At 39.3% G+C, this 27870-nt stretch overlaps 1 protein-coding gene across 3 annotated transcripts in view; it reads right to left on the bottom strand.

Moving 5' to 3' along the window:
* The window catches only part of LOC147179632 (activin receptor type-2A-like), a 39760-nt gene extending 12938 nt beyond the window's left edge, over nt 1–26822 (bottom strand). The window contains exons 1-6 of one of the 3 annotated variants that reach the window (XM_086067366.1): nt 26072–26822; nt 25929–26002; nt 12896–13103; nt 10272–10405; nt 7051–7205; nt 3714–3737 (exon numbers count right to left, since the gene is read on the bottom strand). In XM_086067366.1, the coding sequence (XP_085923492.1) occupies nt 3714–3737; nt 7051–7205; nt 10272–10405; nt 12896–13103; nt 25929–25983 (576 nt within the window). In that variant the 5' untranslated portion in view covers nt 25984–26002; nt 26072–26822. Of the gene's footprint in view, nt 1–3713; nt 3738–7050; nt 7206–10271; nt 10406–12895; nt 13104–25928 lie in introns of all 3 variants that reach the window. The other 2 variants (XM_086067367.1, XM_086067368.1) reach the window with 2 other exon arrangements.
* Between the last annotated feature and the right edge of the window lie 1048 nt (nt 26823–27870).

Raw genomic sequence — 27870 nt, 5'->3', positions numbered from 1 at the left:
ACTGTTCTATCAGTCAAGATAAAGAGCAGCGGTGGGCATTCCATCAGTACTGAGTCACTGACGGATGCCCGGTTTGCTAACAAATGAGGAGAAACTTTAAAAAATAACACAATGACAGAAGTGGGATTCCGTCCGTCAGTGTAATTGTCACTAACCGGGGCAAGTACCAACATACCTCTATGTTAGAAAGTCCACAATGTTGAACTATTAGTAGTTGTTGGTGTTTTGAGTCATTGATTGGGTTTTCTGTCTATGTTTGAAATTTCCCACACTGTGAAAGGTCAGTGAATGCACTTAGAGTCTCGTGCCAAAAACAGGTGTAGTAGTTGTGGTTTGCTTTGCTTTTCTCGAGCAGCTAGCATTCACTTCTGTTACAGATTGTGTGCATTCCCACACGTTTCTTATTGTGTGTAGATGCCAAAGATAAGTTTGGAATACCCATGTCAAGTGTTACTTGTATGCTCCTTTTATTGATGAATGACAGAATGCCCACCTCTGTCTGTCGGTCCTAAAATAACGGCAATGGAAGCGGTGAAGGAAGCGTGGTTAAAATAACATGATGGAATGATGATGGCAAACGGGTGTCCAAGGCCCTGATGAATAACGAATGATAAACTTTTCCAGCAAACACATTATTCCAATAGCTGACATTTTCAACAGAAATACATTCCAAGTACAGTAATAAAAAAAAAGGCTTTTGGATGAGGAAAGTTAAGTACAGTCCTGCTCACCATTATTGGCACCCATGAAAGTAAAGTACATAATGTGGAATATCTTCTGGAAAAAATGGGGAATAGAAAACTTGTATTTCATCTGAAAGACCAAATCATTAAAAAAAAGATTTAAAACAATAAACAACGGGCGGGAAAAATAGAAAACTTAAAATGTGCTCCGTCACTGGTATTGGCACCCTTTCCCTGTAAATCAGCATGGAAACGCATTGTGACAACTTTGGTAAATCACAAATGAGAATTCCTTGTTCTAAATTGTCTGTGCCCAATTGACATGATTTAACCAATGAATGACTTTGATGTTTTAAAAAGCCGCCTGTTATCCCCTTTTCCTTTGTCAAAATCCTGAAAACAAAGGAGCTGTCTGAGGACATCAGCAATGCGATTATTCACAAACACAAGACTTCCAAATGGTATAAAGCCATCTCCAAAGATTTTGGTAGCCCTGCAATACGTAATGTTGTTCAGAAGTTTGACGAGCATGGAACTGTCAAGAAACTCCATGGATGTTGGGGGAAGAGAAAAATTGATGACAGAAGTATTCGATGGTTGGTGTGAGTGGTGGAAAAAACATCACGTTAAACATCCAACATGCCAATACCTGAAAGCCAACCTGGAACAGTCTGGGATCATGGTTTCAAGAAGTACAATACGCCGCACACTGAACCAAAAATAGGGGTTCATTGGCGAAGTCCATTCCTGAGACGGACAAAGGAATGCCTAACCTTTGCCAAGGAGTACCTGGACAAACCACAATTCTTTAGGGGAAATGTTCTGTGGACGGATGAAACTAAAATAGAGCTTTTCGGCAATGCACGCCAATAGTTTGCTTACAAAAAGCACAATGAAGCTTCCAATGAAAAGAACACCCTCCCTACAGTTAAGCATGGTGGAGGATCCATAATTCTGTGGGGCTGCTTTGCTTCATGTGGTACTGGAGGCCTTGATCGTATCACAGGAATCATCAAATCAGAAGATTATCAACACAGGGGGACATGTCTTACCAAGTGTTAGACAACTTGGTGTGAGTCAAAGGTCATGGGTCCTCAAGCAAGACAAAGACCCAAAGTACACATCCAAAAGCACACAGAAATGGTTAAAAAGGAAAAAAAACCCTGTTTTAAAATGGCCAGCAATGACTCCTGAGCTCAATCCGATTAAAAATCTTTGATATGAACTGAAATGTGCCATTAAGAAAAGAAACCTGCAAACATTCAAGTGCTTGAACAATTTGCAAAGGAAGAGTCGGGGGAAATACCAGCGCAGAAGTGCAAGAAGTTTAGAGATGGCTACAAGAAACGTTTAGAAGAAGTCATCACTGCCAAAGGGTGTGTAACCAAATATCAAAGAGGCGTGCCATTATTGCTGCACATGCTGTGTTTTCTATTTCTTCTTTGGAATTACATTATGCAAGTTGAAAAACAATTTCCTTTGTTGAATTACTTTGGACATCCAATTAATAGGTCCTGATGATATGAATTTGGTACATTTCCATTTATTTCTGAAGATATTGTCGAAATCATGCAAAAAATGAAGGGGTGCCAATAACAGCGAGCAGGACTGTAGCTGTCCGACACATTATGCAAATGACTGCTCAGGGTTGCAGCTCAGTATCAAAGGGAACCGTTTCAATTACGTCTGAAGGCAAAGAAAACAAAAAACTGCGGCTTTTAATCGCATCATTTTGTCTGTATGTAGACGCAGCCTGAAATTCAGAATCCATGTTTGGCAAAACCGTAGCACAAGGTTATCTATTCTGTTCTGCCTGCATGCTTGCACCACATCATGTTAACAAAAATTGAATACCTATTATGATTGAGGAAGTATCTCAGGAATAAGAAAAGGATCAGTGAGGGACCGCTGACTTCTAAATCTTTCAAGTTTAAATCAAGATGAGGTTCTGCTTCGTGTTAAAAAACTCAATGGCACATGATCTATTATTGAGAGGATCCTGATGTTGGTACGGTCTAAAAACAGGCTACAGAGGGTCAGACTAGGTCTCAATCGGGGAGTCACTGGACCTCTCGGAAAGTGCTACTGCATCCAATGGAGGTGCATAATGTTTAGTTAGCACAACACAGAAAGCCAGAAAACCAACAGTCTGCTACTTCACGCCAATCGTCTGAACAATCAGCCATCTCGCATGCACTAATTGAGTCAAAGTCAGATCTTGAACTGGCACATCGAAACAGTAAGTACAAAAGTCTGTGAAACTAGGTACCGTTGTTCAATTGTTAGGTGTCGTCTTGGCCTCATGATGACAAAATGTGAACAGCATGATGAAAAGAACTGTTTAAATACCAAAACACTATTGTGAATTTAGCTAGCATTTATCTCCTAATTAGAAATGTGCATTCAAAAGTTTACAGAAGGTCATAAAAGCTCAGGCTGTAATGTTATTTAGTTTTTTAAGTTCATGCTGAAGTTTCACCCGAAAGCCCAATATTCCAAACTTTTTGTGAGTAGTGTATTTAGCTATGAATGTTGACAGGCTGGTGTTGTGGTAGTTGACATCCAGTGATGGGGTCTTTTTAAACGTGACAAAATGGGGGAAGGTAAAACAATATCTAATTTTGCTGCTCTGCAATTTCATGTCAACATGGGAAAGGCAGCGAACTGGCCGCCAGTGGAGCAGATTCAAACAATGTTACATAGACATCACACGTGGACATTCACATGAAACGGGAGGGCTGGCGGGGGAGTGTGAGGGGGCTGCATTTGGAGCTGTGGAGTCGCTTACTTTCCACCATGCACAATATATTTTCAGCAGGAAACATAAAAGACATTCACGCGTGCAATAAACCCAGGCAGTAAAAGGGGGGAAAAAAGACAGAAATGTGCTGGGCATTAAATGAACAAGATGCTGTGGAAAAGTGAAGAGAATAAGAAAATGACAGCCTGGGACTGAAGTGGAGAATTCATATCGAACCCAAAGGAGGGGAGAAATTAACAGTGTTTCAACTGCAATTGAACTGCTCTTACCTCCACCATAATGTGAAAGGGGTGCTTTATGAAAAAGAACATAAGAAGCAAACAGAGAAATTATTGGTATATTATGTCAGTTAGAGGATGGAAAGAGATTGAAGGTAGCAGATGATGGGAGGACTTCTGTCTGCCTCTCACACCACCTTTGTCATGTCTGAAACGTTGATGGTATAATTAATAACAAACCAAAGGCAAGATTAGGATGACAGCAATGCTAGATGATATAGTCAAAATGTTAGGAGGAAAAAGAAACATACAAACTTTAAGCATGCAGCTGCACATAAGTAAGCAATGAGAATATCAGAATCCCACGTTTGTCATTTCCAATGTTTGCATTTCTTGCATTTTGCTTTGAGCAGATTGGTCAGATGTTCAGCTATTGTCTGGAACGATGGACATGATCAAACTTCAAGAGCATTTGCAGTGTTTATCACACAAACCAATAGGAGAAAATGAAGCACCACGATGGCAGCAAAAAAGATGTATCAAAGGTAGGCAAAATTCCTTGCAATTGACACCCATACAAGAATCTAAGTAGTTCTAAGAAAAACAATAGATAATCGAAAATAGCTTATGTTGAAAACAGGGTGCACATTCATGATTAAGTGCTGCAAGCCTCTCAGCATCAATTCCAGTTTGCCAAACGTAACTGTGAAAAGTGGAGGCCTGGCGGCAAGTATGTAGTCCATGAAGAAACTGCTATTCTGCTAGATGCATTTCATACTAGATGGGGTTGTTCTGGGAACAGCAGTTCTGCCCCATTTTCCCCTCAAGTCATCTACAATCACACAATCTGGTTACTGTCATTTTGTTCTCTCCAGTTTTCACACTTGTTTTTTAAGTCCCAGTTTAAGTGGTCAATCCGATCTTTGGCTGAACTACATCTGCAACCACAACAGAAGGTGGCAATGATGCTCTTTTCAGCTTTAGGGATCAAACATACAGTACAAGATGTGGATGCTATTTGCTACAAGTTAATTGGTTGAAGGACTAACTTTGCGCACCTCTATGCATCTCTTCTACTGCTACCATCATGCAGAATTCTTCTTACCGCCACAATAATCACTTTTTAGGAGACCGAAAAATGGTAAATTTGCTCAACCATTGACCTTGCACTGTCGAAGAGCGCCTGCCATTTTCAACATTGGTTGGTCAATAATTTGCACTGTACAAATAACACACACACACACAAATGTGGACTGACTAATAGTATAGATATGCGAATGAATAACAAATTTACCACATTGTGACATGGGGGGTTCGGCCCGATGCCAGCAATATGCAGTAATGTTTTAATTTGTGTACAAATGAGGTCTTGCCTTGCCCTCTTTTGGTTACGGTGGCAGTAAAAGGCAGGAAAATCAGACCCTAGTATTTGGCCCAAATAATTCTATACATGCAAGCGGAATTTAGTTTCCAGGCTAACGGTCCAAGTGTGTTAAACAGTATATATATTAATTTTTTTAAATAGAGAAACACAGTCTGATTAATGTGTTTTATGTAATGTTCGTCTTCAAATCGATTTAATGATATAGTTGGGTTTTCTTAAGTGCATGTAAATGTACTGACATCAACAAGTAGCCACACATCAATTTCCCTTAGCTTTTAATTATAAATGTATTTAAAGGCACACTGTGCTATTTAAAAGAATAAGAACTGCAGCTAAAACACCTTTGCTCTCCATTAATGCATAGTCAACTTAGTCAAGTAAAAAACAGTTGAGTAAAAGTAGGGAAAACTACAAGTATAGCTTTCATAGTATTAAGAAGACTATAAATTTAACATATCCCGAGTTAGCAAAAGTTGACCGTCACCAATTAATTATTCACACACAGTAATTATGCATCATTTTGACAAACCGTTTTAAAAGTGTTGACACGTTGAATTGCAGGAAAGTGTCCTCAATTAGTTAAATGTCTTTGGACAAGCATTAAAGAGCAACTTAAAGGGATAGGGTTGAGCATTAAATGGAGGGATCAATAACACTTTCATGACGTTGTATTAAGTATGGAACTACTTTTAATTTAATGTATTTTTAATAGTGTTCAGCGCTTATTGTCTCTGCCAATCGTTTGTCACAAAAATAAACAGGAAGTGTTTCAAAAATGTCACTGTGAGTGAAACCTTTAATATGCTGCCTTTGTCTTAGGGAAGTCCCAATCACATATTTTTGCAACTGAGTCAGAGTCGCTTGATTTTGAGAATCTGCCAATACATAGTCCAGATCCAGTACCACAGCAATGCATTAATAATCTAAATAGTCTAAACTGTCATTTTTATTTATTCAGATAAAGGTATCCCAATATGATACCTTATAAATGGCTAAATGTATTTTGGAGCAGTAGTTAAATCAAGTAAACAAATTATTTTATAGCACATCAGTGGTGAAGCACAAGATGCAAACAAATTACATTTAAAATGACCTGTCTAAAAAATTGTTTTTTTTTATATTAGAAATTCTGCAAAATTAACATCTTTTTAGTAAGTTTAATTGTAATTTTAGTTTTAAATGTTGCTTATTTCCCCATTTGTTGCCTCCTACAGTTTAATCAATCACTAAACAAGCCCTTGAAGCCAAAATACAGGTAACCACAAATCTAAAGTATTTGCTTTCGTCTCTTTCAAAGAGTAAGCAGGCGGGGTTCTAGGAAAGCATACAAGATGATGTATGAATTACTGTGACCTAATTTTCATCTGAGTGTATTGTGTGTGTAAATAGCATGCACAAAAAATATACAGTATCACTTCCACAGCCCTGATTTTATGAATCTTTGTTGTGTTGTTTTTCCAGTTATCATGGTGCATTGTGTGATGTACTCTTTTCTTCAGATCTTCTGTCTTGTCTATTCTTTGTTCAACTATTTCTGGATAACATGTTTGTTTGTAGTTTTACTTTCCATGGCATGATAGTATTTCCAGTATGCTATGCTACAGCCCCATATAGATTCAACCACTAAACCGAGAGAACTGCATGTCTCTTTTTCCTCCCTCTACCACACTATCCACCCACCACCGCCACTCTCCAAGGCAGTGCTGTGAGCACTTCTGTGTTTAGTTTTGTTTGCCTATATAACGCGTCATCAATAATGCAGAGGCCCCTGACGTCTCTTCCATACAATGAAGGCAGCTGCATTGGTTTTCTTCTCCCCTGTTGCTGAGGAACTTAGAATGAAGCAGTGCCCCAGCAAGATGTGTTCCAACCACTTTCCATTCAAAACACAGTGGGCACCCCTGCCATATAGGTAAATTGACAGCGAGCTGAGGATCAGTGTTGAAGATGGTGCAAATCGACACACGTCAGCCTAGTTTATCTGTGGGTGTTTTGTTTCCTTACATGTGTGGGGACCAGGGCTGCCGGGTAGGCCAACTTGTGATGTCGCCACATCCAGAATGAGAAGAGGACAACAGCGGCCAGTCCGATGATAGGAACGAGGGAGTAAAGCAGAGTGCTGAAGAGCTGAGGCGTCTGGGAAAAGGGGTTGGATGTGGCTGTAAGGAAGGGAATGACAGCATTAAACATTTTATTGACCAATCAAGCTGGACAATGTGCCACATCCTTTGTGAGTGTGTACCAGACCTTGCTAACAGAGTGCTGCTGCACTGAGGGATCAAATAAGTACCGGTATATATAATGTGCATACTGAACACTGACTGTCCTGCAATATTAGAACAGTGAGGACCATTGCCTTATTTTAGCTGTAGACAAAATACACCAAAAGAACACTTCAGCTCTCATTCGAAGGTATTTACATCTGTAGCTGATAACTTATAAGACATTATTTGCCAAGAGAATTTTAGGTAAATAATTTAATGTGGAAAACAGTTGATATTTAGTTGCAAATCTTTTGCTTGCAATACTGCATAAAGCAAGTAACTTGTTACCACTGAGCTTCAGCTACCTTCCATTTGATCATTTCTTTAAACAGGCAGAGAAAATGTTTATGTACTTCTGAGTTAACGTTTCTACTGCCATAATGTTTTATATCAATCGCGATTAATGAGCCTGTCCGTCCCAAAAGAACCAATGCAAGCCCAAGCCGTGGCTTTACATCAACCGAGTTTCTCAGACGTTTATGATTATAAGCAGAGCCTTTCTTTCTCCAAGCTTTAGCCTTGCCATCACTTTGTTAAAAGTTCATCTTTGTCTAATCAACGCATTAAGCTAGTCTCAGAGCTTGCCTTCCCATTTTCTTTGCTGATGAGAGATCATCTGCTGTGGCCTCTATACTCTACTTCATGAAGTCTTCTACAAACAGATTGTGAACCCTTCACCACTGCCCTCTGGAGTTTGTTGCTGATGTCACCAACATTTGTTTTGGGACCACCTTTACAGCTCTCGCAACATTTCTCTCGCCAGCTGCCGCTTTTATTCTTTACCTAATGGAAAATCTGTTAGTTCATACACAAGTGGTTTCTCTCTTTTTCAGGATATTACGGTACAATAGTTGTATTGACTATGGTCACCGTTTATGCAAGCACAGTTGTGCTTTTCACCCTTGGATAGATCTCCGTTTTTAATGTTGGTTACACACCTAACTACACAACTAAAGCAAAACCTGAAACTAAATGTAAACATTAAGCACTACTTATTGTTTGAATAATGAATGTAAAAGTATACATCTGACAAACAAAAGACACACTTCAATACTTTTGCTAGCATTAAAAATGAGTGGATTAATACAACTGATCTTTAATTTAAGTTGGCAATCAAATCTACTTCTATATACCTGAAAATGAAATCTGAAATGTAGATCTCTTCTCATGTCAGATTCAAATGAGCAGCCTATAGCGAGAATAAAAGAATTGGCCTCGCTGTTCCAATACTTTTAGAAGGCAGTGAAATGCATGCACACACATGCACGCAGCAGGACGAGCAAATCCATCTTGTGACATCACTTAATCCTCTAGCCAAAAATAACAGAGCTCTGAACTGTGTCTGACCCCTGCAGGAGCAGGGTGGTGCCTGCTGGCCATGCCTGTCCTTCCATCACATGGTGTCAGCCAGATCAGACCTTAGTCGTCATTAAGACACTTTGACCTCCATCATCATTGTAGGGGAAGAAGAAGTGTGTGCACAACCCACATTGTGGGGACTCTTTTGAACTCAAATATACATACATAGTGGTATGTACAATTACAGTACAATTTAATATTAAGTATTAGGTATATTTCATGTTATATAGGACACTGCAACACTATGAACAGTCTGAACATTACACTGCACAATGCACTTAAATATAGAGGGAAAACTGCACTTCAATAATAATTCAAAATGCACTGAATATAAGTTCAATTTAAAAAATGGAGCTGGATAAATATTTGAACACAAAGAGTTTGAAACGATTAAATATAAATGCAATGTACTCATTTAAGTACAACACAATTATGCTTAACAAATGTTCTGTACTGGATTTAAAAAAAAAAGTTTAGGCCACTGAAACATTATAAACGCCTTGAACGTGAAATTCAGCAAGTCTTTCGTGTACCAGCAGAGGGTGTCCGTGTGCCTCTAGTAGTACTGTAGGTGCACCACATTTTAAGAGTCACTACAGTAGTGTATTCAAATAGTTTAAGAAAAGTCCACGAGGATAACTTTGATGTCAAGTGACAAATGCCGGAGGGAGATTATAGCTTGTGCCTGGAAGGCCTGTGCCAGTTCAATTTGATGCATCAACGTATTTATATTTTACTGAGGATTTAAGATGTGTGTTTCCTTTTCCCATGTCAAGTGCGCTCCACCTTTGAGGTGTCACTGTATTTTTGAAACCACAGTGACAGTGTAGATTAGGGGTTTCTAAAACAGTGCCCACTGACATCTGGACGCACTAGTCACCCACAGATGATACATATATGCACACCCAACCTAAGGCAAATGTTCGTATTTGTAATGCAATTTTTAATGACAATTGCCATCTGGCACAAAATAAATAGTGTTCCCTCGCTAAAATGTGGATTTTTAAGGGATCAATATTTACGGGTTGTTTAATTTCAAATTTGGTTGTACAATTATGGCAAAAAATAATTCATCATGTTAGGGAAAAAGTTCCACTTTTCAACAAAAAATATACAAATATTCCAAGTGCAAAATGAAACTTGAAAGTGATGAATTATCATTTCAGAATTAGTTATTAATTTAAAAAAATACTCAATCATTTAGAATGTACCAAGTGTTACCTTAACAAGTATTATATATTATCTTATATAATGTCACTTGCCCTGAAACATGTCCAGACAATGGATTAAGATTCCTTGCTCACAGCATGATGCTCATCTCCTAAATTTTGCTGTAATTTCTTCTCCAGTCTCCATCATTCTCAACAGTCTAACAAGTTACTTTTGGCTCCCACTGTAAGATACAACTTGTTACTATGCAGCTTAACGTGGCCCTAACTATATGTTCGCCCCCTAATTGTTGGATGACTATTGGTTGGGACCAACTAATAGTGTATGTATATGTATATGTATAGAGATATATATCTATATCTATATATCAATATACATATGACAATCTCATCTGTGTTTATATGTGTGTAAATGAGTGTTGACAATACATACTGTAGGCTGTTGACTGGTGTGTGTCGCTTTGAGGGGTTGTATCAGGTGCGTACAGGAAGCGCTCGTTGCACATGTTGCCTTCACAGCAGCAGAAGAAAACGTCGGGATTCTCCTTCCTCTCCACACACTCATTGCTGCAGAAACCAAGGAGAAATTAAAACATATACACTAAGGATGCATACTCAAAGATTTGTCCTAATCAAATATGACATCACAATTGCAACAAAATTCAAAAACAGGTTTGTTTCTACAATTGCATGTTAATTCATCCAAGTACAACACTCATCACCTTCGACAGTAGATGTTCTTTTATTTTACTGAAATAACAACTCAATTCTTTCTTTGAATACATATTTAATTGTGCTTTCTCAAGTAATTTCCGACACTTAAAAATAATGTAAACATGACCATTCATGTTCAAGATTTATCCATCAAGGACATTAGGACTACAGTTTTGAGTACAGCATGTAAGTAACTATGACAAAAAGCATGGTTAAAAATGCTTCTCAACAGGGTTACTGTATACGCACAATATGCCATGTCAGAGTTGGTATAGATTCCCTGTCCAGTCTACGTACTCACACTGTCATTTGAGCATTCAGGCATTGACCCATTTACCAGTGGCATCACTTCATTTGACAGCATTGCATTCTGTTTACAGTGAATCCCTGCGACATCACAATTCACCTTTCGCGTCCTCACTAAAGTATTTCACAGATTTTTTAACATTTGTTTTTATGGGTATAAAGCAGACCCCGGCAAAGTATGGCCTGCGGACCACATCCGGCAAGTCCAAAGTGTCTCATGTCGTCTCGGATACAAGTCAGATGTTGCCAGCACCGTGAGGCTAATAAGGCAAGAAAAAAAAACTGTTTATATGTGTCTTAGAAATAAAAAATAAAAACTGTAAAATATTAAGTTGAATGTGTTGTAATCACAGATCAGGTGAATGAGTGTGTGTGAGTAATGTCACTGAATGAGGCAGAGAACAGAGGAAAAAATCCTCGACGGACTAAGAAATTGAATCACAAAGCATGGCACAAAGTCCCTAGAATGAGTACGCCCTTAGACGTACCAACACACACTTGCCATTTCCTCGCCTCTACACAATAGAGAACACTTAAAAATGATATTCTAAACAGCTACAGTAATTCTTACTCTGTCTTTTACAGTGGCATAGCCATCAGATAAGACAGAGGAAGTTGCAGGCGCCCTAGACTTGCTGTGGACTCTCCAGGGAGGCAATGCGGCGCCGTCTCAGCTAAGGTTCCAAATCTATATTGACTGCAAGTTCGGCAGCCACCAGGAAACAGCAAGTGATGTTGGACTTAAGAACAGACTATATCAGATCTATTCACATCATTTAGTCTCCTGGCTCACAGCAGTGACAGCCAGTGCCATTTAAAACTGTATTGAGAAGAAAAAAAAGTGTGCATCGAGAGAAATACAGTATAACCGTTGTTTTTATGTACTGGTCTTTTTTGAAAATGAATCCAAGGGTGTATTCACACCAGAAAAGTCCTTTGGTCCGACTTAGATTTTTTTCCAGTTGGTGCGGTACTTTTTGCAATTAACTATATTATGTAAACAACGCATGTAACGACTGGTGCTCTTATTGGACAGAAATGCCGAAGGCAGCATGAGGAGCACAAACCTGGAAATGGAGGAAAACATTGAACTCCTATTGGAAGTGCTGCATTCCTGCTCTGCATATTTGTGCTGTTATAAAAGCTGCAAAATAATTGTGAACGTCAAGAGCAGCTCATTCAAAGCAGGTTCCGCGATATTCTGTTTCTAATTTTGGAACAGCGTCAGCGATTACATGCAGTAACCCGAAGGAGACTTTGTGCTCTGCATGCCCTGACCTACAACATGCTGGCAGCATTGTAACTAGACAGTAGACTGAGGATTTGGGGTGCACCAATCTAAATTTTCTGGCCACTCACCAATCCCTGATCTTTAAAAAGCCTGACCTGCCGATCCCAATTTTTTTTCTCATAAAAAGCATCCACCTTCAATGTTTTAATTTTGTTTTATTGTAAAACACAAATACAAACGGGTTGTTTTAACTACACATGAAGCTTTACTCTCAAATAAAAATGAAAAGCCTATTAGTTGACAGTGGCTGACTTTTTCAGACCTCTAAGGAAAGAAATGAGGTTGGAGGACTAGATTGGTTCCTGTTTAAGGGATCGGTCAATAACATTTTAACCCAAAATCGGGGCAGTCAACTTTTTTTCTTTTTCTTTTTTTCCTATGCGCCCCCAATAATCTAAACCTGGCGTTTTGATTAACATTGAACTTGTGGAATATGAATTAAGCAACAAAATCCACCTGTTTTGCCACTTGCTGCATGATAATTACATCACAGAGTGGCTCAGGGTTCAGGAAACAACCAATCACAGCTCAGCATGCTAACGTCACATGACCAAAACCAGAAAACAGGTGAGCTGTGATTGGTGGTCAAAAAGTGGCTCTTGGTCCAGTTGTTTGAACGACACCATTATTAATTTTTGTGTATTCACAACTGTATAATAAAACCAGCGTGGGGGGAAAAAAAGCTTGGTGTGAATACACCCTAAAATTCATTCCAGTTAATTTGCTTTTTATTTGCCTCAGCATACCTGTCATAGCAGTTGATGTCGTCCAACCAGCAACCCTGCTTGACTACCTCAACGTTGCCAGAAATATTCTTCCATGTGGCAAAGCAGTGCCGCCTCTTGTCCTTATCACCATAGCACGGTTCAATGCCGCTGCGGTTGGTACGTTCCTTTTCCCAGCTGGAGTTGTAGTAACTGCACTCCTGAGTCTCTGAGCGTCCCAGGATTGCGCCTGGCAAAAGACAAAGACAACAAAAGCGCAAATCTCATGAATCTCATTTTCACGAATATAAATTGCTTTTGACATTTCTCGCATGGCTAGAAGCCACCAAAATGGGGATATTAATTCATGCTATTATTATTTCATGCACATTTTTTAAATGGAAGTAAAATGCCAGTTTTTAACTGTGATGTGATCCCTGAACAAATCTGTGTATCCACGCTCAAAGCAAAAATATTTTAAGACACAAAGTACATTTTTCAATTGGTATTTGGATAAGAAAAACAAAGAGCGAATGAAAATAACTCGTGCATTGTTTTTACTTGACAATTAAAAACATAGTAATAGTACACAGACATGTAGGAATACCTACAAATGACATCACAGAAATGTTGTGTACAGTAATAGATAAATGCATTTAAACCAATTCTGACAAGATTATTATGATAAAGCCGTCAAAACCATTGTTAGCACGTTCTTGCAGCACAGTCATTCATCTTCTGTGCCTGATTAATCTAACCAAGTCCATAAGCCAATTAGAAAAACTGTGACTTCATTACAAGGAAGTTCACAAGAGCTGATTATGCCAGAACTGCATTATCATAGCTCATGAAAATGCCAAAGAAGTCACTGTGACAGTGGCCTTTAACATAACTAAAGGGGAAAAAACTGTGCTCTGTTAATTAAGAAATACACCTGTGTTGTTGTTGTTTTGACTAACATTTTGGACACAAGGGAAACTGGGTCCTGTCTTCAGATGCCAGCTTGCATACTATGCACACAGCAAACAAATGTGCTGGTGGTAACCAGCAATTTCAGGGATAAAGTGACAACGTTTATCAACTTCTGCTGTAAACAGTGGCAACTTAACTTATGAGTGTCCCAACTCACACGTTTTTTGAGTTAAGAGCTGTCGCTTGGTTGTTTTTGTTTTGTTTTGCTTTGTGTTGCCAGCCCAAATTTTTGCTATTAGCACACTTCAGATACACCGTTGCTCAAGCAAAGTGAAAAAAATACAATTAAGATCATGGATGCACAATCAGCCGTTAATTGAACAAGGTAAAGGCACAAACAGTACAAAACTAAAACACTTGCAGAGACACTAACACTGAACTAACTGAACTTCAGCTCCTGATGTCACTCCTAGGTCTTGCCCCTTAAAGGCACAACACATGAATGTACTATTCTCTGGAAGAGAGACTTTTGGCTTAATTATACAGTATTTTTTGTTTTTTTTACATTATCTATTATATTCTTATTTTTTATAAGTTGCTATTTTCGTTTATTAAAACCATAATAAAAATGTAGTGGATTTGGTTGGTCTGGAAAGGATTTATAGCATTTCAATGGGGAAAATTGCTTTGATATAGTACAAGTAAATACAATAATGAGCTTGGGCACAGAACAAATTAAACTTGTGAAGTCATAGCACTGTATTCTGGAGACCATCTGTCAAGGCTGGTCTTTCTTTTGGAATAAAATGTCACAAAAAAGTGACACAAAAAAAACCTTAGCTAAAAAAAATTAATTAATTGTTCTTCAATTAACATCTCCACTGCTATTTTTTCAAATCAGCTAACACAAAAGTGGAAGCTCATGGTGAAATCTAAAACAAAGCTCATGTGGATGTAAATATGACTGCAAATCTGCTGCCCCGAGCACAGTGCGGCAAGGTGGTCAAGCAGTAGCGGCAGCAGGGCAGACATAAGGCAAGGAAATCAATCCTCGGGCCACAAGTAGCGGCTCAGAGTCGTATAAAGCAGATAATGTCAGGGCTGATTGAGCAAGGACACACGATAGGACGTCCATGCATGAGCAGATATCCCATCAATGGATGTGAAAATCCTCTTTGCCTCGTGTGTCATTGAGAAATGTCAAAGTGGAGTGAGAAACCGCACTATAAAGGAGAAAGAAGCCGTCCTGCCAAAACATCTTCAAGTGGCTGATTGTGTGAGCATGGATTGTGCAAAAAGGGAAGGTCGGCTACAGCGTTGTGAGGTTGCTTTTGAGTAAGTCAGACCAAGTGACAAAATAGCTTTTGATTCATGTTTTTCCTTGAAAAATTGGTCAGACTTTGTTCTGCATCAATTATCAATAGGAATAGTTATGCACAATCGCTAAATAAAAAAGTGCAATTGCTCAAAACCATAGAGTCAAATTGACCAACAGGCACCATTCATTCCTCCAAATATGAGATTTAATCAGGTGAACTGTGACCTACTTTATTTGCAACTTTGAGTGGGGGAACAATTAAACACCAAACTCACTTCTTAACTCACAGGAGGCTGCTGAAAAATATCGAGTGAGCTACCTGCATACTATATTGGACATCTTGCATACTGTGCAAATAGCCGAACCTTGTATAAACACAATATTTAGATACCTTTCGGAGCCAAATAAACTGAAATTTAAGCGTTGTTTATATCAGAGTTCCCCAACCATCAGGTTATGGCCTAAACCTGAATGAACATCTTTCCTGTACTTTCAAATCGCCCCTGTTGCTTTTAGCTTTTAGTAGCTTGTAGCCTATAAAATACCACAGCTGACATAAATAAATAAATGGCAAATACATCTTGGGCCTCATTTACAAAACTGTGCGTGAGAACCTGCGTACTTATGAACCCAAACCTCACGTCCGCAGAAAAAAATTTAGATTTATAAAAGGATGCGCAGACACACATATGCACATCCACATGCAATTTTTCTTTATAAATGCCCCATGATCCCAACCGGTGTGCGCAGCAGATTCCACGCCGTTCCCGCCCCAAGTCCGCCTATTTCTCCCCATATTTGGCAATGAAAATCAACTAATCTGCGTATTTATAAGCAGCACGTGTTCGCCATTGGAGAGGTCGAGTCACGGAAGGCGGTGATTGTTTGGGAACATCGCCCAAAAAAGCAAGCAGGCTGAGTTGCGATAATGCCGCCGCATGGCGCACAGTGGCAGATAAATAAATAATTTAAAAAGGAAAATAATAATAATAATTTAGTCTGATACAAAAGTGAGCATATAGAAAATAATTTGTCTAATTGTATTCTTTACTCAGACTTTACTAATGCACTAGTGAAATTGAGTCAAAAGCAAAAATTTGGCGAATAATAGGTCACCTATTATTGTTGTTATTATTATTAGTATCTATTATTATTCCCAATGTGTTTCTTATGGATCATCATCCAGCATCATGGCTGTTTATTGACGTTTATTGACATTAGCGTTTCTTCCTTTTATTTATTTATTTGCATGGAAAGCCGCTCTTTTGCTTGTGTGGTCCATATGTGTGTTTCATCATCAATGCCAGCACCTAGATTTGCTTTGTAGTACGATACTACAAATTAGTGCTGTCACTATAACTTTTTTTTTAATCGATTAATCCATTGATTATTCAATCGATTAATTAACTAATCAGATACATTTGTATTTTGCATTAAAGTTATTACAAAAGCATTTTTCTGATTACTCTTTATTAGCCAGTGATTGTTGTTTATTTCGTACTTCATAATAATATAGCGAGTTAAAAAAATATGTTATCGGTTCAGTGATTGCTTTCCAAAGTAAATACAGATGTTTGAAACACGTCTTATTTTGATTAAAAACAGAAGATAATCAGTCTTCTTTCATGAAGGACTACAAAAATCAGTGAACAATTACTGTTGATAAGCTGAAATCAGATGATTTGGACAATTTTAAATAAAAAAAATGGCTACAAATGATTACTCGATTATTAAAATAGTTGTTGATTAATTTGATAATCGATTATCTGTCGATTAATCGATTAATTTTGACAGCTCTACTATAAATACAGCGCCTCAAATAACTGAAGTACTCTTACACCCAATTCACACCGACTGCGGAACCGATGCGGCGCATTTTCCGTGCGGCATCCGCACGGACTGCAATTCACACCGCGTGCGTTGCGCGAGATGCACGTGTCCGGAAATCTGCACCCGCCAGACCACAAGGACATGGGGGTTCACGCTGGAGATTTGAGTTCACGCGATAACAACCGTGTATAGAGTCCTAATGGTAAACAATAGCAACACTTGCCTGTTGTCACATCGACATGCTTTTGGACATTATTTCTGTGACTTCTACCCATGGCTGTTCTACCATGTGTAAGTAAGTTTTGTGTTTAGTGTTATTTTATCATGTTTAATTTATTCCGGGCTCGTTTTTTGTCTTAAATGTCTGACTCATGTCATGCTTTGTAGTGAGCTAGCTTCCCTCCCCCCCAAAATGTGTTTGCAAACGGTTTTATTTTGAAATATACCAGATCTACCTTGATGCCGACACTCAACTTCTTGTCCGGCTCGTGTAATTTTTTCAGCTTCATGAAAATCCGCATGCGGAGTCCGGAAAAAATAGAATGCTTGCGGACACCTTCCGCAGCGCCGCATTCCTTTCGGAACCCCATACGCACCGCACTGCAGTGTGAATTGACACACAGACTCGAATGCTTTCTATTCCTTGCGGCGGACGTACGGACAACGCACCGCATCCGTTTCGCAGTCAGTGTGAATTGGGCATTACTGTTATTGGTCTGAAAAAAAAGTGGTATAGAACAGTGATATATATATTTTTTTATTATCTGTGACTTTTGATTTTAAAACTAGTTATCAATCATTTTGTTGTGTATATGTAATGCAGTAAGTAGGGATGTTAGAAAAAATTGTTTCGGCAATATATCGCAATATTACAGCGTGCAATTCTCGAATCGATTCAATATGCGGCCTAATTGATTTTTAAACATACATTTTTTATGGGAATATTCAACAAAACGTCTTACTTAGGGTTAGGATTTACACATTAAGCATGGAAGAATGTTATATTAATGGAACATTAAGCCTTAATATTTTATTTCCGTGCTGTTCAAACATAAAACAGACTGCCACCTGAATTTTCAGATAAATACATTTTCATACAAATCTTACAGTGTACATGTACAAGTTTACTGATTCGCTTTTTTCTAAATTTGAGTAATAAAAAAAGCGCAATAATCAATTCATAGATTCTTATCGGGATTAATCGGTATCTAATCGAATCGTGACCAATGGCTCAGACTTGAAGATCAGATGGTGTTGTGACATGGCACCAGTGGCTGGGTGGGCTAGCTGGTTACAAAGGCTGTACTCTTTCCACGGCCATGGTGAAGGGGGGGTTACTAAAAAGCACCATACTCAGCGACTAAATTCAATCCCTTTAATCCCCGCTGGTATGCTGCAACGACAAATGCCCATTGGCCTCAGCTTCAATAAGCGCTGGTGAAGAGGACACTGGACAGGTCATGGGAGTGCCTGGGTCCCTTAACGTGAAATACAGCAGTTTGGCGAGCCCTGTGCCACTTGTGCGTCATGAGTTGCAAATAGCCACCACATTCCAAACATTCTTCTCAAGATGAGACGTTCAAAATGCCTTGTTATCTATCTCTAAAAGTACAAGAGAAGCACTTGCATAGCACCCCCCCCCCCTGTTTAAATTGTTTGGATTCATTTAAAGGGTGTGTTAAGTGCCACTATAGTATAAGCTGAAGTGTATATTGAATTTGCTCTAATGTTGCTGTATCATCCGCCTGCAGCACAAGCCATTTGTCTTTATCAAACAGCCAATGAGTGAAGAGGGGAGCAGGTGGGAGGGGACGCACAACACGGAAGCCATCAGACTCACTATTTATACCCGTGTGTGTGCATTTGAGATGATCGTGGGCCCAGTTTAGTGAAAGTTCCTATCATCTGCTTTAAAGCTACACCATTTATGGTTCGACCCAACATCAATATTTCTTAAAATTTTACATTTTATTAAAACAAGACTTTAACTGCTGCCACTTTCGATACTCTGCAGTCTGGTCTGCACACACATTTGTCCAAATCTACAGCTGGCTCAACCTTGCGGACTTGACTTCCACCAAGCCTGTGTACACCCATGACACAAACTGGTTGTAAGGTGCAAAATAAAACTTCAAAATGTGAGTATTTTTAATTGTGGTCATATTGCACATGCCATAAAGTGTATTTGATCATATAGATGGCGATGCAGAGAATAAATAAATTGTCTGCAAAATCATTGGTTGTGGTTAGCGATCACTATCAGTTATTGATTACTTAGAGGGGGAGTGATTTAAAAACTCACAATCCCAACAAAAGTAGGGGGAAATAATTCCCAACCAGCAGGACTTATGCAGAGCAATTGGTGTTCAGTCACCAAAAGAAGCCCCGAGCAGTAATCCAAAAAAGCTCCACCTCTCTGGCATTTGAGATCCTTTATATTTAAAGGCAACACTTTGACCGTGTAAACAAACAACCAGGCATGACACAGACACTGTTCCTGAGACTAGTACAACCCAAGTAAATTGGCCACCATCCAAAATGTTTTCAAGAAAATGTATTAAAAATATATATATATTTTTTTTTTTTTATTGTCACGACAGGATATACCGCATGTAACGTTAGTTCGCCGTCACTCACTTGTGGATCGTGAGGCTAGAGGAGACGTAGTAACAGGACTGAGACCCACCTCCCGTCCAACCCGCCTCCCATCCCCACTGCCGGAGTCCACCCACCCAAGTAGATTTTAATTCTGTGGGAAACACTGCAAGGGAAGGCATGGGGAGACAACCAAGGAAAGTACAAGACAATGGATTGAGTTTGAAACAAGAACACAATGAATAGCCTGAATGAAACTCTACAAGCACTCTCCAACCACATAAAGCAACATGCACATAAAGCAGCATTAATTACAGCAACGGACTTCTACTCTAGGGAGCCAGTAAATTGTGAGATGTTGATGAAGCTTACACATGCACAAGCAAGCACTAATCCAAAAACCTTAAATGACACATCTCCAGACTAGGGCTGGGTGATATGGACAAAATATATTTATCTTGATATTCTTGCCAGATCATTTGGTAAGTCAGTCATGGTACGATAACAAAATTACTATGGGTTTAGTGAAAATTAAGCTATTTTTTTTCAATAATGAAAAAGCAAAACATCAATTCCAAATTAAGTGGAAAAAGCAGTTTTTATTTATTCTAACTTAATAACAGTCATCAATATTAACAAAGTTGACAATAAATAATTAAATGAAACTGTGCTTTAATTATAAATTATTTTATGCTTGAACATAAGTGTTTGCCGGGTGCGTGCTCCCCGTTCGCCACGTCACCAATGATGAGGTGAAACTTGGAATGGCGTGGTAAATATTTCTCATGCTCGCCACATTGGCGCGGCCAATTTGTCTGTCAAAATTGCATAGGGGGAACATGGTGTAAAGCAGGGATAGGGAACCCTGGTCCTTGAGTGCCACTGTCCTGCCTGTTTTCAATGTCTCTCTCCTCAAACACAGCTGACTCAACTGATCAGCTAATCAGCAAGCTCTGTAGAAGCCTAATAACGATCTTGTTCATCAATCAGGTGTGTTGATGGAGGGAGACATGGAAGACATGGTAAGGCATAAGTGTCTGTATGCAAAAAATAAAATAAAAAAAATCATGACTGTATGCAAAATCCATACAGTAGTCCCACAATCCTCGATGCGTGCAGTGATGCACATGATTGGTTACAGTACAATCACAACATTGTTCCAAGCCAATGACAGGGTTGTTTACATCTGGCGCTGGCGGTATGCTGATGCTAGCGAGCATTAGCAAATAAGCCGTGGTGTCTCGGCCTGTAAGAAGGATGAAAATGAAATGCGAATATTGTGTCGGTTTCTGCACCAGGAACAGTTTTTAATTGTGGGAAAAAAATGCATGTCTTCCTTTAAAATAAAATTATATAAATTACAAGGCAAGATTTGCCAACAAATGGTTTTCAGTAGTGGTGCTCCGCCTGATCAGGAACTGATCGTGATTAGCTGATTTATATGAAAAAGTACCTGATCGGCATGTCGATCGATGTCTTTGATTGTCGATCACAGAAAAAAAACACACCTGGCACAGCTGGTGCTTTGCAGCCTGCAGCCAACTATAGACCAGCCTGTATGCAGGGGAGCATCCCCTCCCACTTTCCTTAACACTGCTCGTTACAGACCAATGGTGGAACTGAATCATAATATACTCTTGTACATCATGACACTGTAATTGCTTTGTTCACGTGAACACAGTGAGAATCCAAAGCTGCAAAAGACCCTCTCTCAAGGAGCTTCTTTGCTCATTCTTTCAGGTCATGTGACAGAAAACAGACTTCCTGGACTGGCCGGGTCAGAGGATCTTCGCCATGCTAATGCAACCTTACACTGGTAAGCGGGAGGATCGATATCTGCCAGATACTGCTGCACTGTACAAAACGGGAGCATCCAGTAGTCCCAGCGGTAAAATAAGTACATTCATTGCACATCTCCACAGAAACAAAATGATGTGTATGTGAGGCATGACTTCAATGCCCAATGAGTTCACACATCTGACAGGAAAATGTAAAAGGCTGAGTTTATATACTCAATTGTTTAATTGAGCAAAGGTGGAGGCAACAGATCTACTTCAGTAATTGTGTGCACCATGTTCACACAGTTCCATTTTCTCAGGCCAATCAAGTTTAATAATTTACAACGCTCTCTCTTTTTTAAGCTTTCAATTCACTGACATGTATGTCATGAGGCAGCCCAGTAGGTAATAGTATGCACCTTTGCAGTTCAAGAAAAGATGACATTAGTCAGAATGTGATTGAGTAATCCAACTCTCACTCCCCTTTCTCTTTGCAAAAACCTTAAAGGTGTATTCAAGGATCTTCTCGAAAAGTAGACGCTAAACGTTTGTCCCTTTTTTTTTTTAATGCACATGCGGAAGACTATCCTACCAGCTCTACTGCTCGTCTGGGGGTAACGCCTACGCTAAAAAGTAATTCTACTTGAAAGAGCCTAGTAAAGTTTGATGCACTAAAAAATAATACAAGGAGTAAAACTTTACAAGATTTTTTTCCAAGTAAATCCCGATTGGGACCGTGCAAGCTCATCTTCATCAGTCTCTGCAGCCGACCTCACTTCATAGACAATGTCCTCTTTTTCAAAGTATGCGGTGAGATTGGTGGAGCTACAACGATGAATGGCTGAATCCGAAGCTCAGCGGCTACATGCTACAAACACTCGAAGTGCGCATGCGCAGCTAAGAACGAGCACGCACAACCTTGGTATGTCAGATTGATTGACGGATTCGAGAACCAATTGTTAAGATGATCTACCCGGAAGACGCAGCGACAAAAGTTAGGAGTGCACCGATCGATTGGCCGGCCGGCCGATTTATCCGACTCGATTTCCGATCTTTTTCACTCATTTCATCCCTCTCCTCAGAGGTCTGAAAAAGTATCCTTTTCTGCTGAGATGACTAATAGGCTTTTGTTTTTATTTGAGAGAAATACTTAATGTGCAGTTAAAACAAACGGTTTGCATTATTTCACATTAATTGTTCGATCGTTATCAATAAAACAAGATTGGAAGACTGAGGATCAGCCGTTAAATTGTGATCGGTGCACCCCTAGACAAAAGATCCTTGAATACTAGTGATGCACCAAATTATCGGCAACCGAAAATATTCGCCCGGAAATGAGAAAAAATATGCATTTTTATTCTGCAAATGAAGTGTCATGGCAAATTATTTGCTGCTGAAATGCGAATATAGCCCCCGTTGAATAAGCAACACGATGCCCGGTTTTTATTTCGCATGACTGAGACGAGAGCTGCGTTATCAGCCGCGACCCAAATCAATTGAGATTGACGAGTGACGACACTCAAAAAAGTTAACAATAGTAAAGCTTCATCTCCAGATTATTACGTCCAACAATGTGCAGAAAAGCACTGTGTCTGTGTGCTAACGACTACTTTATTTATCATAGAATAACAAACGCAATGACATGGCACTGCACTGTGTGCTTACTGTATGCTTGTGGTTATTCTCATTCATCCAGCTCATTCAGTTCTCAATCATTACTGTAGTAATACGTGTTGAAAATGTGGAATGGACTGTAGCTAATGGGGAGTCCGAGTGATATTAAACATTACTTTTTATTTTGTTTTTTATACTTGACTTGATGGAGAAAAAAATCTGCGTTTCTTTTTTCGGCCAAGCATATCTTATTTTCGGTTTCGGACAAAAAATTTAATTTTGGTGCATCCCTTGTGAATACACCTTTAAGCTCAAGAAAACATTTCGTTAACTCATTTGCTCCCAATAACGTATAAATACGTTCTATTTTTTATGTTTTAAGTGTCCCAAAGACGTATTGATATGTTTTTAATGGTAGAGCATGGCTTTGATGCAGCCTCTCAACTGCAAAGAACGATTGAAGAAATTGTAGTTATTACACAAACGGCCAACAAGTGCCAGCAGAGCATAGGAAATGAACCAGGACCATGTTAAAAAAAAAAACTCAATCACTCATAATTCTAAATAGATTTATTAAACTACCATTATTAAACTAAAGTTAACCTCTACTGACATTGTTTTGAAACAGCACAGAAAAGCAATGTTTATAGACATAAAACATAACTCCAAGAATTCCTTGAAATGACTAGCCACCACAGCCAAAAACATTAGCGACTAAATTCTGTTGGCTTTTCTGCAACAGTGTGTGTACTGTTAACCAAAAATTCCAGAACTGCCATTTATTTTCTTGAACTACAGGCTTCTCCCACTTGTTATTGCCGTTTATCACTGCACCAACATCAGGAACTTGATTTCAGAGGAATGACAGTTGGATACACATAGATAAAACTAAGGAGGCAATTCTAGCAGAGAAAAACAAATAACTGCATATCAGATAAGCGTACAAAGTCAGATTGATATGTCCTCTAGAGAACTTTGTGCGTTATAACAGCCTTTAGCATGTTTCACTACTGCAAACATGGACTTTGCACTCATTGGCATTTAGATAACTTCCTGGTGATGGGCATGGATATTTTTCTTGTATAATCTGCATGCTAGATGGGTAATGAAGCGCAACTTCAGCAGAGACTCCAGCTTCGCTGTGGAACTCTTTACGCATACCTTTCATTGAGATAATGAATAAAATGTGTCACGACCAGGATTATACGATATCACAACATAAAAACAATGCTGCGTGTGGATCAACTGAATCAAACCGTCTGTGACCTTTGCAATATAACTGTTTGTCATCGAATGAGCTGCATCAATAACTGCCGTAAGCATGTTGCATACAAATGTTTTGACACAGGGAATAAATAGGACATGGACACTTGTTTTAAAAGTGCCTAGTGGTATTGCCAATTAACCTCTACAACAAGTTATCAAACCCTTCATTAGTGGTCTGACTTGCATGGACAAAATGTTGTTCTGCAACACAGGTGGTTGCATTCAAAATGTTCCCAATTAATCAAGATTTATTTTCCTAAGGACAAAAATATCGGCAGTGGTTATTTTGCCGTGACTGGAAACTCTCCTGCTAATTTGCAGCGAATGGCTGATTGGTCAATCGGATATTCTTATTCTTGATCTGGCGTGAACGGCTGTTTTACAGTAGGTTGGCCGTGATGTATAGTCTGCTGGGGATCATTTGTTTTGCCGTGCTGCACAGCTTCAATCCCTTCTGTCTCTTTTCACAATGTTTCTATTTTGTTTTGCCACCAAAAATAGGCAGCCTAACCATAACCCTTTGAGCAGGTTTATCAGGCAGCAGCACACACTTTTGTATCTTTTCAAATGCGGCAATCGCATTTTCTACTTCTTAAAATGTGAAATATTCATCAGCGCAGAGCAAATCCAACTACATCATTGCAGTCACATGTGGCAAATATGCAGTTGTTCCCCACTGCTAACTGTTCAATTCTTCAACAAACACGTGAAACAAAATAGCTCGTTTACAACTCCCGACTGGCTGCACGAAATTGAAAACAAATAGTAAAAAGATACATAAATAATAATAAAAAGGCACAAAGAGGTATTGAACCCGTGACGCATCAACTATGACACGAGCTGGTCCTCACTGACCGGCGCAGAATTTGTATTGTAGTTCACACGTGATTCACACCGGGAAAATAATGTTAGGTGGAGAGCAGCCGGTCACAGCAAAATAACCACTGTGACAAATGTATCGTTTCAAAATACTTTAACTATTCCAGAGAAAATAAGACATACTGCAGCAATGCCATCCTGAAAGATAGGCAATGGATATTTTTGCCGTGAATGGCTCTGATTCTGAATGGTCAATTTGCCGGACCGCGTCAAGCACTGGCCGTGGTTTCTGCCTCGTTTCACTCCCTTCTGTGTCTTGTCACAAAGTTTTCCTTATGTTTTGTAGGCAGATATCGGCATTACCGGCCTAACCATAACCCTCAGTGAAAGTGTACAGAGCTGGATTCAAACCCATGACCTCGCACTTTACAGATGACCGTCTTAACCATTATGCCACGAGCTAGTACACATTGTACTTGAAGTTCTCAGGCATTTCACAATAAATGGCCACAGCAAATATCCACTTCATTTCAAAATACTTAAAACTATTCCAGAAAAAAAAAAGAAATCATTCAACAGCAATGCCACCGTGGAAGATAAGAACTTACTGTAGCATTCAAAAATATTCCTACAGTATGCAGTATATTTCTGGTATGCTGTGATGCATTATTGAACTTGCACAATGTCTACTTATCCCCATACCGATACATGCTACAAAGGAAAATACAATCCACTGAAAGGAACACATATTTAGTATACTGTATGATGTGTAAGGTCAAAAAAAGAACACGGGTCACGCAAACGATGCCAGGATGAGATCAACACACCCACTCGTTCCCCCACGGGGTTGCATTGCACCGCATTCTGCACTGATAACAACCAGCATACATTGCACACAACAGACATAGGGCTGCAAATACAAATACAGTACCTTCACACCCACCTGAAGAACAGGAGATAAGGAAAACGGCGAGGGCCAGTTTGGTGGCGTCTCCCATTTTCCATCCGAATCTAATCCTTAGATAGAAAAAGTAAAAATAAAACAAATGAAAATAAAATAAAAAATATGTAAGAAAAAATCCTCACAGCAGTGGAGTCAGAAGGAGGTATGTCTATGCAAACAGGACATCTTTAAAACGAGATAAATCCAAAGATATCCCGGGTAATGCAAGCCTCACTCGCACGAAAGAGGGGGGAGGGGGTACTTGATATTTCCACGTTTACAGATGAGCAATGGAGGGCGATTTCTTCTTGGCATTCAAGCCAACGCTAGCATACGTTTGACAGGCTGCAGCATCGTTACGAACAATCGTGGCTTTGTTGGAACGAGTGTTTTGTCAGAGCAGCAGAACTGGGAACCGAGCCACAACCGGACAGAGGCAATATCCATCGGACTGGAAATCAAGCGCACTCCGTCCTCCAAACTTGTCCTGGGTGAGCTGCGTAACATTGCATTAGAACGTCAAATTGGCTACCATTTCCCAACATTCGAACACGACAGTGCGCTGCCTTGTGTCGATTCGTGTCCAGCTCCGCGCACTAGCCTTAAAAATTGCCCAACAGTCCGACAAGGTAGCCAGGCCACAGCCGAAAATCGGTTCGCCGCTCCAGAAGGCGAAAACAGCGCCGTCTGCGAGGCGCTTTCCGCTGAACGCTCTTCAACAGCCGTCCTTTTCGAAATATGCTCGACAAGATATGATCATTTGACGAGTGCAACGGGTGGAAGCCCCGTTAATCCGCGTAAGTAATATGGCTTTCGAATTTAGGACGCGTTGCTTTTCACCCCCAAAATCCGCCGCCGCCGCCTCTCCGCTTCTGCTCGGGACAATTCAAGATGGCGAACAGAGCCGCAACGAGACATGGATTGGTACATTTCCGGCAAGGCATTTCAAAATAATAGTCGATTTAGACAATTACATTGTTATTCACACTTGTAAACAATCGTGTACGTTTTTAATAGCTCGAATCATGTAAATATATTGCGCATATATTACGCATTTATTCCCCTTGTGATTGTTTTGTTGTAAAAATAAATAAATAAATAAATAAAAAATGTAATGTCCGCTAGATAGTCTGCTCATTCATGTGAACTTGATTTAACTACTTTACGAGCGAGGGGTTGTGTTTTTTTTCGGAGAAGGTTGTTGTCGGTTTTGTTCATCGCGTTTGCCTAAGTGACACAGAGGAATAAATCCAAACTATGAAAACGCATCTGTAGTTTAGATAGGCCTTGATTCATGGTAATTCACGCAATCTATAATTCTCCATTCAAATGTGTCCTCAGTTAACCTCTTAAGAACTCCAATCACCTTGAAATTACCCTACGTGGAATTTTAAATGCACCTTTCAATTGCTCTGTATTACACTGACCAACTGACTTGCTGCTATTTCACCATGCAATTTTAAGGCTTTGTACAATTTATAATTGAATTTCAATTGATTTCACAACAGTCAAATGGATAATTTTTTATGTAGCCAACAGTATTTTGTCATTTAATATAGTTTATTTTAGCCTTTCTATGATTAATTTTTCACCTGCACTTAACATTGTTTTGCACACTGTACGATGACAATAATAAAAAAATATGCATGTTTATATCCCTCGTGATGAATAGGGGGTTCGTAAAATGGATGGAAGGATTTTTCTTTTAAACAATCAAAACATACAGAAATGGGCAGCAGAACCTTCTAGTTAGCACATCTTCCTTGCAGTTCAGTGGTTCTGGATTTAAATCTTGGCTCTGGCCTTTTTGTTGGGAATGAATGTTCACCCTGTAACCCCCCATCCAGGTACTCCCACATTCCTAAAATGTGCATGTTGGGTTACTTGAAGACTGAATTGTCCACAGGTGAGAATACTTTTGTCTGTCTTGATGTGCCGTGCA

This window comes from Leptonotus elevatus, chromosome 2 (assembly GCF_054856555.1).
Source record: "Leptonotus elevatus isolate MCC_2025b chromosome 2, RoL_Lele_1.0, whole genome shotgun sequence".
Taxonomy (NCBI): domain Eukaryota; kingdom Metazoa; phylum Chordata; class Actinopteri; order Syngnathiformes; family Syngnathidae; genus Leptonotus; species Leptonotus elevatus.
Note: the sequence above shows the minus strand (reverse complement) of the source record. Positions and strands in the feature narration are given on the sequence as shown.